Here is a 14,491-nt window from a genome sequence, read left to right as displayed (position 1 = left end):
AGTAAAGTTCAAGAGGGCAGATTAGCAACTCTTCACAAATATTATCAGTAGACCATCCGTATTATTTGCCTATTATCTTCTGTCCCTCTCTCCCCAACTCCCTTTCCCCCTTAATTCTATTTCATCCCTCCCATTTTCTTTTGCTTGCCAAATTTGCAAACTGAATTACAGTATCCCTTAAAGGAACTATGGAAATGACTACCTCACCACATCCTACCTCATCACACCCATCCTACCAAATTGACTCCCCACCAAAAAACTTCCCCAGATAGGATGGGCAGAGCAACTCTGACAAGTGGCTGGAGAAGCCACGCTTCCTTCTGCTTCAGGTGAGGATGGTCAGCAACCGGGGAAGGTACCTGGATATCCTCTGCTGTTAGGTGGCTTTTCATCTCCTGCTTCCGCTTGGGAGGTGGGGGAGCAGGTTTGTGGGAGGGGGGAAGGTCAATCCTGCAGGAAGAGAAATGGACAGCCATAGACACAATGCAGGGCACAGGAACATCCCAGAAAGCCTATTTTGTGAGGTTCCAGCCTTCATCTTGAACCTAAAAAAATGGTCAGCCATAGACACAATGCAGGGCACAGGAACATCCCAGCAAGTCTATTTTGTGAGGTTCCAGCCTTCATTTTAGGGACGCGGGTGGCGCTGTGGGTTAAACCACAGAGCCTAGGACTTGCCGATCAGAAGGTCGGCGGTTCGAATCCCGGCGACGGGGTGAGCTCCCGCTGCTCGGTCCCTGCTCCTGCCAACCTAGCAGTCTGAAAGCACGTCAAAGTGCAAGTAGATAAATAGGTACTGCTCCGGTGGGAAGGTAAACGACGTTTCTGTGTGCTGCTCTGGTTCGCTAGAAGCGGCTTAGTCATGCTGGCCACATGACCTGGAAGCTGTACGCTGGCTCCCTTGGCCAATAAAGCGAGATGAGCGCTGCAACCCCAGAGTCGGCCACAACTGGACCTAATGGTCAGGGGTTCCTTTACCTTTACCTAGCCTTCATCTTACAGCTGGGTCACTAATGTGGTGCTTTTGGGTGGCAGTGTGCTCACCGATACCTCCTATGATGCTCGTGAAAGGTCTCTGTAAATATCCCTGCAGAAATCCACCATCTTCTCCCCTCCTGCTGAGTTCTTTGTTTGCATTGGATCAGCCTCTCCCAAATTGACACCGTTAGACATGCCCATATTTCATTGGATGCTAGAATTGGATCCCTCCCACTTCAGTTCTGAACAGAGGAGAGCAGCAAAGAGCTTCTCTCAAGGAATGAGCACAGTGGTGGCTGATATAGGTTTCCCCCATTTAGCATATTATTAAGCAATCCCAGAGTCTCCACAATAAAACTGGCTCCACGTACAGAGTGAGTCAAAGCTGATATGCCATTGGTGCATAACTGGCATACAGGAATGGGCTCAAGTGGGGAGTGAGATGCATTTACAAAAATGGACAGGCCATGCATTGTCCTGGCACAATAACATTTTCCCTAGAAACCCTATTCATCTCCAGGGATGCTTTGAGAAGCAGCAGGCAAGGCGGAGGAGAGAGGGAGGTATGTTCAAATGCCCTCTGAAGAAAGAATATTTTCTTTACCAGTACTAAGAAAATGGTCCCGTTAAAAAGGGAAGCAATGAGATGAAGGCTTGCAAGCCCAGGACAGGGACTTGCTAAAGCTATTTGCCTCTTAGAGTTGAAATTAAATGGGCAGAAAGGGCGGTCCAGAGAGTGCAAAAGTGAATCCTCTACACTAGATTTCCATTGGATGTATCTGATCTAAATGCATCCCATTGATGGGGGCCTCAGGTTGCTCTTGCGCTGTGTCATGGAAGATCAGCACCACGGACAGGTCTTTCCTACTATTAGAGGTGCTTAACACGGTTCCTCAATACAGGGAATGCCAATGCAATAGCATCTTCCACAATTGGTGCCCTATCCTTTTATTGGCCCATGCAATTTCAAAGTTGATTCTCCTCCTCCTCCTTCATGGGGTTGTGGTGGGCGTGTGGTACTCACAGATCATTGTCGGTGTCAGAGCGGCCCTTTTGCTGTCGCCTGTAGACAATGAAGACAGTCACAGCCACGCTGATAATGAGGGCAGCAGCAGCAACGACGCCCAGGATTCCAAAAATGCCTCCTGGTATCCCTCGGGGCAATGGCTTATCTGTAATGAATAGGAAAAAGTAGTCTTAGGCACTAAGATCATATAAGCAGCATTCTATCATTTCTCATTTGCAGAACTGTTCCAAGCCTGCAAAAAAACCAAATGTGGAGTATTACCTTACATCAGCTCTGCCTGGTAGGCCCTTATCACACCATTTACTCCCTTGATGGGCAACAAAGGGAAGGGTTGCAGCTCACTGGCAGAGCATCAGTTCTGCAAGCAGAAGATCCCAACATCCAATCCCTGGTATCTCCAGGTAGCTCTGGGAACATCCCCTGGCTGAAACCCTGAAGAGCTGCTGCCAGTCTGTGCAGGCAGTACTAAGCTGGAAGGTGTGGCTCAATAAAAGGCAGTTTTGTCTGCTCCTATGTTTCTTGTCTGTTTGCATTTTAATTCTCATAGCAAAGTTGACTTCAATTAAATGGTATATAAATGCTGTGAAACATGTGAACAAATAAATAAAATAAAGAGGGAGCAATATCTACGGGAGTGTTAATACTCCGAGCCCCTGCTTCCTATGTTCAGGTTGTATATATGCATAAATAAAGCCATATATCATAAAGATACCATCTGAGCTTCATTCCAAGGAATTTAAACCTAGGTAAGTGCAGGAACCTCTGGAGGCTCTGCCTGCTTAGAAATTGGCGTGGTATGTAACACACACACACACACACACACACACACACGATGAATATTTTTAGGACCCACCTTATTTCTGTGATCGAAAGTTGTTTTGAATTGTTTTAAATATTGTATTTTAATTGTTGTAGCCTGCCCCGGGACCTTAAAGTGGAGGGTGGGTAAACAACAACAACACATGTTCTAAATAAATAAGTGATAAATAAATAAGAGCGCAAAGTGGCTTGGAATGGGTGGAGGCAGAAGTGCCAACCCATTGTTTCACCCTGTGCAAATTGCACCCCTCTCCCTACCTCTTTGCAGCAGAAAATCAGTATTGGCTGCCCAATACGCAACCTAGAAACTGACCCATATTGAGTCAGTTTATACCTGCTCAAGAAAGGTGCTTGTTTAGCTGGTTCCCCAGCAAGCAGATACGCACCCCTCCCCCACAAATACCGCCTCTACTTTCCTGTGATCCCACCAGTTGTACATCTTCATCTCGCCAGGCTGTCATCTTTCCCGTGTTTGCTTGTCTTTGCTGAGTTGTTTTATTCTCCTGGCCCTGATATACTCTCACGTCTTTTTTAAAAAATAAAGCTGCCTGCCGGGTGATAAATGGATCCTGCCGGGCCTCCATCATGCAGCGACAGGTTCCTTCTGAGCTGCAGCCGTTGCTGGTCTGTTGGGGAAATGCCTTGATGGTGAGGAAGAGTGGGCAGTGCCTTCTGTAGAAGGCGATTCGATGGTGTTGGGAGGGACACAGGACCAAAAACCCAGGACCCGCTGGCTCCGGGTTAGACTCCCATTCTTAGGCCAGTTTGCATGTGGATGTTCAGCAGCTGACAATGGCACCCTCAGGTGTAGTCTTGCATGTGTGAATGAGCCAAACACATCTAGAACGTGCCATCTCCCCTCCCCACTTTTTTTTCCAGCAGATCCTGTTCACGTATTCAGGCCAGCTCCAAACAGACAACAGAATAAGGTGGTACATTGGAAATGGCACATTTTCATACTGGAAGTGCAGGTGGGTTATATTTTATGAGGAGGGAGGGAGGGGGAAAGGATAGGGAGAAAAGAGGAAAGGATAGGGAAAAGAAAAAGAAGAAAGGAAGGGATAGAGAAGGATGGAATTAGAAAACTCTGCGATCTAAGACTTTGGGAGACCAGAGTTCAAGTCCTCACTTGGCCATGAAACTCATTGGGTAGTCTTGGGTTAGTCACTGCTTCTCAGCCTAACCAACCTCAGGTGATTGTGGGGATTAAAGGAGGAAGCAAAGAACCATATAAACCACTTTGAGCTCCTTTCAGAAATAGGTGGAGTGGGACATAAATGCAATAAATAACTGAAATGTATGAATAAATGCAATACATAGAGCTAGCAAAGGAAAAATGCTCTAGCCCAACCTTTCCTGTGTTTTCCTACTTTTCTACATTCAGAGAGTCTAAGCTTTACTTGTACAGGAGACATTCCATATTCTCTCTCTCTCTCTCTCTCTCTCTCTCTCTCACACACACACACACACACACACACACAGGACTGTCTAACATGTTGAACTCAACTTCATTTTGCTTTATGCTTACAGCAGGTGTGAGGAACCTGTGGCCCTCCTGATGTTTCTGAACTACAACTCCCATCAGCCCTAGCAAGCACGGTCAGTAACTAGGGATGATGGGAGTTGTAGTTCAGAAACATTTGGAGGGACAAAGCTTCCCCACACCTGGAACAGAGCAAGCCTTGGCAGTAAATAATCCATGGTGTGTGTTGATAACCACACACAGAGAAAAATTGCAGTGAGTGACATTCGCTGTCCTCAAGCTTATAGTGAAGACATGACACAAAACGAAAAGAGAGGAGGAGGAAGGAGAAGAATGGCAAACTCAATCACTCATCTTAACTAACAGAGTTCTTGTAACAACCAGCTTAAGATTTCAAGGAAAGGAGCAGAGAAATGTTGTTGGTTTCTCAGCTGAGACCATGGAGAGGCCTTGTTTCCCTTCTCTCTCTCTGTTATAGCCAGGTGACAATTGTTGTGTTATTTTCCGCTGCCTCTATCTTCCTTTCATTTTAAAATTTCCATTTCTCATTTCATTTCATTTCATTGTACTGTATTGTTTATCAGATGGCTTGTTTTAGCCATTTTATATTCCTGTGTGCATCTTTGATAGTTGCATGGCAAGAGAAGTAGTATATTGGTCTGGACTGGAAAAGCAGAAAAGAAGCAGTGTGGAAGCAGATTTCAACTGAGCGTTAGGAAAACCTTCCTAATGGCAAGAGCTGTTTGGAAGTGGGACAGATCTGCCCTGGAGGTAGTTGAACCGACACCTGTCAGGGGTGCCACCATCACATCATCCATTGCAGAGCCATTTTGCATTCATTGGTGGGTTTGGCTAGATGATTTCTGGCTTACTCCTTCCCACTATATGATAAAAAAAATCTTCTTATAAGAAACTCCATAAATAAATATGAAAACAAAGGTGCAAAATCCAGCACCCTTCAAATAATTTTTGGGGTGCTGCTGAAATTCTGGGGCAGCCCAAATTCCAGGAGCCTTTCTACCTAAACCAAAGTCACATTCGTATTTCCAAATGTTATTTGCTTATTTTTGGCATTTAAATGCTGCTTAATCATTTGTTGTTGTTGTTTAGTCGTTTAGTTGTGTCCGACTCTTCTTGACCCCATGGACCAGAGCACGCCAGGCACTTCTTTCTTCCACTGCCTCCCGCAGTTTGGTCAAACTCATGCTGGTAGCTTTGAGAACACTATCCAACCATCTCGTCCTCTGTCGTCCCCTTCTCCTTGTGCCTTCCATCTTTCCCAACATCAGGGTCTTTTCCAGGGAGTCTTCTCTTCTCATGAGGTGGCCAAATATTGGAGCCTCAGCTTCACGATCTGTCCTTCCAGTGAGCACTCAGGGCTGATTTCCTTCAGAATGGATAGGTTTGTTCTTCTTGCAGTCCATGGGACTCTCAAGAGTCTCCTCCAGCACCATAATTCAAAAGCATCAATTCTTTGGCGATCAGCCTTCTTTATGGTCCAGCTCTCACTTCCATACATCGCTACTGGGAAAACCATAGCTTTAACTATATGAACCTTTGTTGGCAAGGTGATGTCTCTGCTTTTTAGGATGCTGTATAGCATCCTAATATTATAATGTTAATCATTAGCATATCTTGAACTGAGTACATAAATAAAAACTACACCCAGTCAAACAAACAAACAAACAAACAAACAAACAACAACAGCCCTCAATTAAACTGAGCCCACGGCTTAGGACCCTCGTACCTACGGGACCGCCTCTCCCGGTATGCCCCACAGAGAGCCTCAAGGTCCATAAACAGCAACACCCTAGTGGTCCTGGGCCCTAAGGAAGTTAGATTGGCTTCAACTAGAGCCAGGGCCTTTTCAACTCTGGCTCCGGCCTGGTGGAACGCTCTGTCTCATGAGACCAGGGCCCTGCAGGATCTGATTTCTTTCCGCAGGGCTTGTAAGACAGAGTTCATTACAAGCCTGGTAGATGAAGGGAACGCAGTGGATGTAGCCTACCTTGATTTCAGCAAGGCATTTGACAAGGTGCCCCATGATATTCTTGTAAAGAAGCTGGTAAAATGCGGTCTTGACTATGCTACCACTCAGTGGACTTGTAACTGGCTGACTGACCGAACCCAAAGGGTGCTCATCAATGGTTCCTCTTCATCCTGGAGAAGAGTGACTAGTGGGGTGCCACAGGGTTCTGTCTTGGGCCCGGTCTTATTCAACATCTTTATCAACGACTTGGATGATGGACTCAAGGGCATCCTGATCAAATTTGCAGATGACACCAAACTGGGAGGGGTGGCTAGCACCCCAGAGGACAGGATCACACTTCAAAACGACCTTGACAGATTAGAGAACTGGGCAAAAACAAACAAGATGAATTTTAACAGGGAGAAATGTAAAGTATTGCACTTGGGCAAAAAAAATGAGAGGCACAAATACAAGATGGGTGACACCTGGCTTGAGAGCAGTACATGTGAAAAGGATCTAGGAGTCTTGGTTGACCACAAACTTGACATGAGCCAACAGTGTGACGCGGCAGCTAAAAAAGCCAATGCAATTCTGGCCTGCATCAATAGGAGTATAGCATCTAGATCAAGGGAAGTAATAGTGCCACTGTATTCTGCTCTGGTCAGACCTCACCTGGAGTACTGTGTCCAGTTCTGGGCACCACAGTTCAAGAAGGACACTGACAAACTGGAACGTGTCCAGAGGAGGGCAACCAAAATGGTCAAAGGCCTGGAAACAATGCCTTATGAGGAACGGCTAAGGGAGCTGGGCATGTTTAGCCTGGAGAAGAGGAGGTTAAGGGGTGATATGATAGCCATGTTCAAATATATAAAAGGATGTCACATAGAGGAGGGAGAAAGGTTGTTTTCTGCTGCTCCAGAGAAGCGGACACGGAGCAATGGATCCAAACTACAAGAAAGAAGATTCCACCTAAACATTAGGAAGAACTTCCTGACAGTAAGAGCTATTCGACAGTGGAATTTGCTGCCAAGGAGTGTGGTGGAGTCTCCTTCTTTGGAGGTCTTTAAGCAGAGGCTTGACAACCATATGTCAGGAGTGCTCTGATGGTGTTTCCTGCTTGGCAGAGGGTTGGACTCGATGGCCCTTGTGGTCTCTTCCAACTCTATGATTCTATGATTCTATGAGTTGTTCCACCTGGCCTTTGGCTTGGAGTCAGTTTGATTCCCTTCCCCTCTTTCTTTTTTCCTTTCTCCTCCTGTGATGAGGCTGCATTTTAATGTTTTAATGTTGTATTTTAATCTTGTTTTTAAGTTGTATTCATTTAACTTGTTTTATTATTGCTTGTTAGCCGCCCTGAGAGAGGCCTTGGCTGGGGAGGGCGGGGTATAAATAAAAATTATTATTATTATTATTATTATTATTATTATTATTATTTAAAAATGCCTGCTGGAGCAAGAAAGTCATTGTTCAGCAAAGAGGATGCCTGTACAATCTTAGCCCGGAGCCTTGGACCCACAACATGGAATGCACAGCTTCTAGTCGCTAGGAGCTCTGCGTCTGAGCCAAGTAGGGGCACCAGTAGCGACTCCCCCAAAATCTCAGTGGCAGGGCTATGATATAAGGGACTAAGCAGTGCTTCTTTGCAATGTCAGATACAAAGATGACCTCAGCCTTTGCATAGTGGCATTCAGAATCCCTCTTATCCTGTCCTGTCCAAAAATATTTTGCACAGTGCTGAACATCTCTCTTCCTTGCAGATCGTTTGAGAGAGCTCACCCCTGTAAAATCAGCCAGAGAAGACTCAATGAAAAGGGAACAGACGTCTCAGTCAGGCCCCCCCCCCCCCCATGGAGCTGAAAGGCCCCAATCCAAGCTAGGAGGGGGGATACAGAGACTGGGGTTGACCTCAGAGTGTGAAAATGACCTTCACATTAAAAGGCAGGGAATTTGGGGGGTGGGGTGGAACCGGGGGGGGGGGGAGGCTGCGTTGGGTGGGTGGGTGGGGAGCTTGATGGGAAAGGGCTTTGAAACATATGATAAAAGGATTTAATTTGCTCTACCTTCCAAGCTAATTAAAGTTGAAAACCAGCTAATTGGTACTTTGTACTTCCAGCTCCAGTGGTGATGAAAGGGAAAGATAATTGCAGGAGAGGAGGGGGAAAATTAAAATGGGGGGGGGGGGGAGAGGGCAAAATGATCTGATCACCTGCAAATAATGGAAGGGTGAGGGAGGAGAATAGAATATGTAGCTTGTAACAAAGCACATCCAAGCCTGATGTCTTAAGGGGTGTGTGTGTGTGTGTGTGGAGAAACGCTACAGAGATTATCCTCCTCCTAACATCTGCTGACATAAAACAGGCATGTGAGCGTTACATTATGTGAAACAGAATTTTGTGACACGCCAGTGTGAGCAAGCCAAAGAAGCGAGCTGTTTTCATGAGGTCTGACAGCGCGGCCCATCAAACGGGTTCTTTCCTGCCTTCCGTGAAGGAAGCAAATCTTCACAATCAAGTCAAAAGGTTCCCGTGCTAGAGTTTGCCGTCGTAGATGCGGCAGCCTTGTTCCCACTTGTGACCGTTGTGTGGATGAAGACATTTTTGGAAGTGCTGCCAAAAATTCTATTCCACTCCTAAAGGTACAGGAGCTGTATTGTCCTAATGGCAGCCGATGGCTCAAACCTGGGGAGTTGTTGTTGGACTCCAACTCCCATCAGCTCCAGCCCACGTGGTCAGTGGTCAGGGATGATAGGAATTGTAGTCCAGCAGCATCTGGAGGTCCACAGGTCCTCCACCCTTGCTCAACCCCATGGATGGGGAACCTCTGCCTTTCTAGATCATCCCTGATGGTTGTCTCCACTGGCTGGTCCTGATGAGAGCTGGAGTTCAACAGCATCACATGTGCCACAGGTCCCCCTTCCTGGTCTCTGGTCCCTATGCCAACAATATCACTGTAGGTATTATTAGGAGGCAGCATACAAATGAAAGGATACAGTGACAAAATTGCTGTTAAAACAAATCACTTCCACAACAGTTCGTTTTAAATGATCTGCCTCCAACTGACTGAGCAATGGACTCCCTTAGTTTATACCCAGAACCAGGTGCCAATCTATCAACGTCATATATATATATATATATATATATATATATATATATATATAAATTTTTTTTATTAAATTTTCTGTTTTACAATTTAAAATACTCGTTTTACATCCTTAAGATATCAATGATTTCCTTTCTTCTCTTTCCATGATTCATTTTACATATCATAAATCCCTGCATATTTTACAGAAACTATATTCCATTACTGCATCCATCAAAACTTGTTTGCGCAGTTGAATTTCTCTTAATACTGCCAGCGTTTTCAGCTGTACACAATTATTTCCCATATATCCAATAAACGTTTTCCAATCTTCTTTAAACGAATGTTTTTCTTGTTCTCTTATTCTAGATGTTAGGTCTGCGAGTTGTGCATATTCTGTCAACTCAAGTTGCCATTCTTCTTTAGTTGGGACCTCGCTCGTTTTCAAATTTTGGGGCTAGCAAAACACGGGCTGCAGTAGCGGCATACATAGGTAAAGGTAAAAGAACCCATGACCATTAGGTCCAGTCATGACCGACTCTGGGGTTGCAGCGCTCATCTCGCTTTATTGGCCGAGGGAGCCGGCGTTTGTCTGCAGACAGCTTCCGGGTCATGTGGCCAGCATGACCAAGCTGCTTCTGGCAAACCAGAGCAGCACACGGAAACGCTGTTTACCTTCCCGCTGGAGTGGTACCTATTTATCTACTTGCACTTTGATGTGCTTTCAAACTGCTAGGTTGGCAGGAGCTGGGACCGAGCAACGGGAGTTCACCCTGTCACGGGATTCAAACCACTGACCTTCTGATCGGCAAGTCCTAGGCTCTGTGGTTCAACCCACAGCGCCACCTGCGTCCCTAGTGGCATACATAAATAACCTTTTTTTGACACCTGGGAATTTCAGTCTGAATTATCCACAACAGAAGGGACTCTGGTCTATCAACTTCTTGGTCATGTGGATCTTAGAAGTGTGGCAAGGGGAGAAAATCTCCTTTCTGCATCTCTTTGCATACCTTTAGGGCACACCTGCCTTCCTCTCCTCTCCCCCTGTGTCCTACACCCAGCCTTGTCTGCCCTCCATTAAACTGCATGAGCTTGGGTGTCACCAAGATGAATTGGAGCTGCTGGCAGTTATCATAGTGCAAGGCCGATCTTCTCCCTTCTCCTTCTCCCTCCCGTCCCCGTCCTCTACCTCCCCTGGCTGTGTGTCACTCTCTTTCTCTCCTAAACTACATTATCCCGTAAATAATATTTCTGCTTCGAGACAGCTCACTTAACTGCCAGGCCTAAGCAGACAGCCAGAGTGATGCGATATGATCCCTTTGACTACATTAGAGATTGTGGCAGGGAAGGAGATGGCAACAAACTGGGGGGGTGGGTGGGGGAACGATAGCTTTGGCTGGGGGGATTTTTCCCTGTGATGGATCGGCCCCTAATGGCCCTCCTGATAGCAGGTAGCAAGTGGAGGGGGATGCCATCAGCTCCCCTGGAAAGGCTGTAAATCTAATCAGGCACTTTGATTGGAAAGGTCTTGACGGAAGGGGAATGGGATACAGAAATCAATGTGAACTTTTGCTGCAAGCCGGAGTGAGGGGTGCATGTTGGCAAAAGTGGAGAGAGGAACACATGGATGAGAAGGAAGATGGAGAGATGAGAAGGAGAAGGAAGGATTAGGCTTGCCATATTTCCAAAAGTGAAAACCCAGGCACAAACGTTGTTGAGCTGTTTTTTTAGTTTTACCCAAAGTGGTTGGGCTCCCCCCCCAAAAAAAATAATCTCAAAAATGAAGATGTTTTAAAGCTTTTTTAAAAAAGAAATTCGCCCACATCTACACTTTCGATATGAGTTGCCATATGTCCAGATTTTCCCAGACATTTCAGCGATTTTCGCCTGGACGCTGTTTCCAACAACTGAATTCCGGTTTGTCTGGGAAATTCCAGATGAATGGCAGCCCTACCTTAGATGGCTGTTTGGAAACAAACAGTAAAGCAAGTTCCCATTTTAATATCTTGAACCTGCCTTTCCAAATTTCTCTAGGCAGCATACAACACAGCATTAGGGATGGAGAGCTTGTGGTCCACCAAATCTTGTTGAACTTCAGCTCGCATCATGCCTGACCCCGGCTGCGCTGGTTGAGGCCGATGGGAGTTGGAGTCCAGCAACATCTAAGGGACCACAGATTCCACAACCCTGTTGGAGCAGGTAAGCCTTTTTGTCTCTTTTTCCTAAGATTGTCTACTCTGACAGGCAGGTCTGTTTCCCAAACCTTCCCTAACTGGAAATGTCAAGGATCTAAATGATCATGCCTCACCACTGGCCATGCTGGTTGGAGCTGATGGGAGTTGGAGTCCAACAATGTCTCGAGGGTGGTGGGTTCCCCATCCCATAAGCAACAACAACAACAATTTATTATTTATACCCCGCCCATCTGGCTGGGTTTCCCCAGCCACTCTGGGCGGCTTCCAACAAAACACTAAAATACAATAACCTATTAAACCTTAAAAGCTTCCCTAAACAGGGCTAACTTCAGATGTCTTCTAAAAGTTTGGTAGTTATTTTTCTCTTTGACATCTGGTGGGAGGGAGTTCCACAGGGCGGGTGCCACTACCGAGAAGGCCCTCTGCCTGGTTCCCTGTAACTTGGCTTCTCGCAGCAAGGAAACCACCAGAAGGCCCTCGGTGCTGGACCTCAGTGTCCGGGCAGAATGATGGAGGTGGAGACACTCCTTCAGGTATACTGGACCGAGGCCGTTTAGGGCTTTAAAGGTCAGCACCAAACTTTGAATTGTGCTCGGAAACAGACTGGGAGCCAGTGTAGGTCTTTCAAGACCAGTGTTATATGATCTCGGCGGCCACTCCCAGTCACATTCTGGATTAGTTGTAGTTTCTGGGTCACCTTCAAAGGTAGCCCCACATAGAGCTCATTGCAGTAGTCCAAGTGAGAGATAACTAGAGCATGCACCACTCTGGCGAGACAGTCCGCGGGCAGGTAGGGTCTCAGCCTGCGTACCAGATGGAGCTGATAAACAGCTGCCCTGGACACAGAATTGACCTGCGCCTCCATGGACAGCTGTGAGTCCAGAATGACTCCCAGGCTGCGCACTTCAGGGGCATAGTTACCCCATTCAGGACCAGGGAGTCCTTCACACCTGCCCATCTCCTGTCCCCCAAAAACAGTACTCCTGTTCTGTCAGGATTCAACCTCAATCTGTTAGCCGCCATCCATCCTCCAACTGCCTCCAGAAATTCATAGAGGACCTTCACCGCCTTCACTGGTTCCGATTTGAAAGAGAGGTAGAGCCGTGCAAATGGCTCTTTTACCTCCCTGGGTTCAATGTTCAGACCAGGGGGTGAGGGGAGATGGGTGGGTGTCACCCTTAGCATGCTTGGGTGTTTTGTTTTTGAAGAGCATGCATATTTCCAAATATACAGGTAAGGCAGATGGGAAGCAAGCCCAGAGGGACACAGGAAGTCAAAACCATAGTTCTAAAGCAGCAGCAAAAAACGAAACAGAAACCATCCACATCCTTTCACAGTTCCTGTCAACCCCCCCCCCCAACTTCTCCTTAACAATCTATTTAGCCAAACTGTTATTCTCTTCAGAGGAGAATAACAGAGATGGCCAAAGGTGTGGAACACAAGTCCTCTGAGTAAAGATAAAGGGGGTAAAGGACTCCTGGATGGTGAAGTCCAGTCAAAGGTGACTGTGGGGTTGTGGCGCTCATCTCGCTTTCAGGCCGAGGAAGCCGGCATTTGTCCACAGGCAGCTTTCCGGGTCATGTGGCCAGAATGACTAAACTGCTTCTGGCGCAACGGGACACTGTGATGCGTGCCAGAGAGCACGGAAATGCCGTTTAAAGGTTGAGGGCACCGGGAATATATTTAGCTTGGGGGAAGACTGAGTATGTGATAGGATTCTTTAAATACTGAGATATAAAAGTAGGCATACTGTAGCTCTTGGCTGACCCAGAAGCCTGGAGTATATCTTCAGTTACAGGACAGCTGATTTCATGTCAACATTAGGAGACATTTCTTAAGAATAAGAGATCAGACAGTGGAACCAACTACCTAGAAGACTGATGGAGCTCTCTCTCATTGGAGGCTCTGCCAGCCGAGGCTTGGGCAGCCATTTCTGGGGGATGCTGTAGCTCAGGATTTCCTCCATGAAGCAGCAAGTTGGACTAGATGTCATTCATGGTCCCCTCCAGGTCTGTGAATCTAACTCCAAAGTGCCAAACTCTCTCGCATCCTTTGACATCTTATTAAAAAAATAGCCTCCTCTCCTTTCTGTTTGAAGTCCAACCCTGTAACATCCCTAATTGTTTCTGAAAGGCAGCAGCCTGATTTCTTCTGGAGGATCATTCCACGGGTTAGGAGCCATTACCGAAAAGACCCTGCTCTGCACCTCCATGGTACAGTCAACAGAACCTCCCCATCAGATTGCAATAATCTGGGTGATTTGGTATGGGAGATGGTAGTCTCTCAGATGGTGTGCTTCTCAGCTGGTTAGGGCCTTATAAGTCAAGATCAACATAGGGACATTATACAGAGTCAGATCATTGGTCTATAAAGGGACCCCTGACCATTGGGTCTAGTTGTGACCGACTCTGGGGTTGCAGCACTCATCTCGCTTTATTAGCCGAGGGAGCCGGCGTACAGCTTCTGGGTCATGAGGCCAACATGACTTAGCCACTTCTGGCGAACCAGAGCAGCACACGGAAATGCTGTTTATCTTCCCACCAGAGCGGTACCTATTTATCTACTTGCACTTTGACATGCTTTCGAACTGCTAGGTTGGCAGGAGCAGGGACCGAGCAACGGGAGCTCATCCTGTCGTGGGGATTCGAACCCCCGACCTTCTGATCAGCAATTCCTAGGCTCTGTGGTTTAACCCACAGCGCCACCCGCCTCCCATTGGTCTATCTAGCTCAGTAAACAAACAAACAAACAAACAAACAAACAAACAAACAAACAACAACAACAACAATACACTGGCTGGCAGTAGCTCTCCAGGGTTTTAGGCAGGGGTCTCTTCCATTCCTACCTTGATATGCTCTGGCACTGAGCCAAGGTCCCATCCCCAGGACCTCCCTGCGGTTCCCTGCCTTCCAACATCTGCCACCCGAGGCAGCTGCCTCACC

General features: G+C 46.8%; 1 protein-coding gene and 1 long non-coding RNA gene across 6 annotated transcripts in view; one reads left to right on the top strand and one right to left on the bottom strand.

Annotated features, from left to right (window-relative positions):
- LOC308464377 overlaps window positions 1-14,491 on the top strand; it is a 532,762-nt gene that overhangs the window by 322,623 nt on the left and 195,648 nt on the right. The window lies entirely within an intron of this gene.
- Window positions 1-14,491, bottom strand: part of NECTIN1 (nectin cell adhesion molecule 1) — a 197,376-nt gene that overhangs the window by 25,734 nt on the left and 157,151 nt on the right. For all 5 annotated transcript variants that reach the window (XM_080983556.1, XM_080983553.1, XM_080983554.1 and 2 more), the window contains 2 exons: window positions 2,003-2,150; window positions 360-450 (listed from right to left, as the gene is read on the bottom strand). In XM_080983556.1, the coding sequence (XP_080839682.1) occupies window positions 360-450; window positions 2,003-2,150 (239 nt within the window). The remainder of the gene's footprint in view (window positions 1-359; window positions 451-2,002; window positions 2,151-14,491) is intronic.

This window comes from Podarcis pityusensis (genome assembly GCF_964106645.2).
Source record: "Podarcis pityusensis genome assembly, chromosome: 15".
Lineage (NCBI taxonomy): Eukaryota > Metazoa > Chordata > Lepidosauria > Squamata > Lacertidae > Podarcis > Podarcis pityusensis.
The sequence above is the reverse complement of the archived record's forward strand: the minus strand, read 5'-3'. Positions and strand labels throughout refer to the sequence as shown.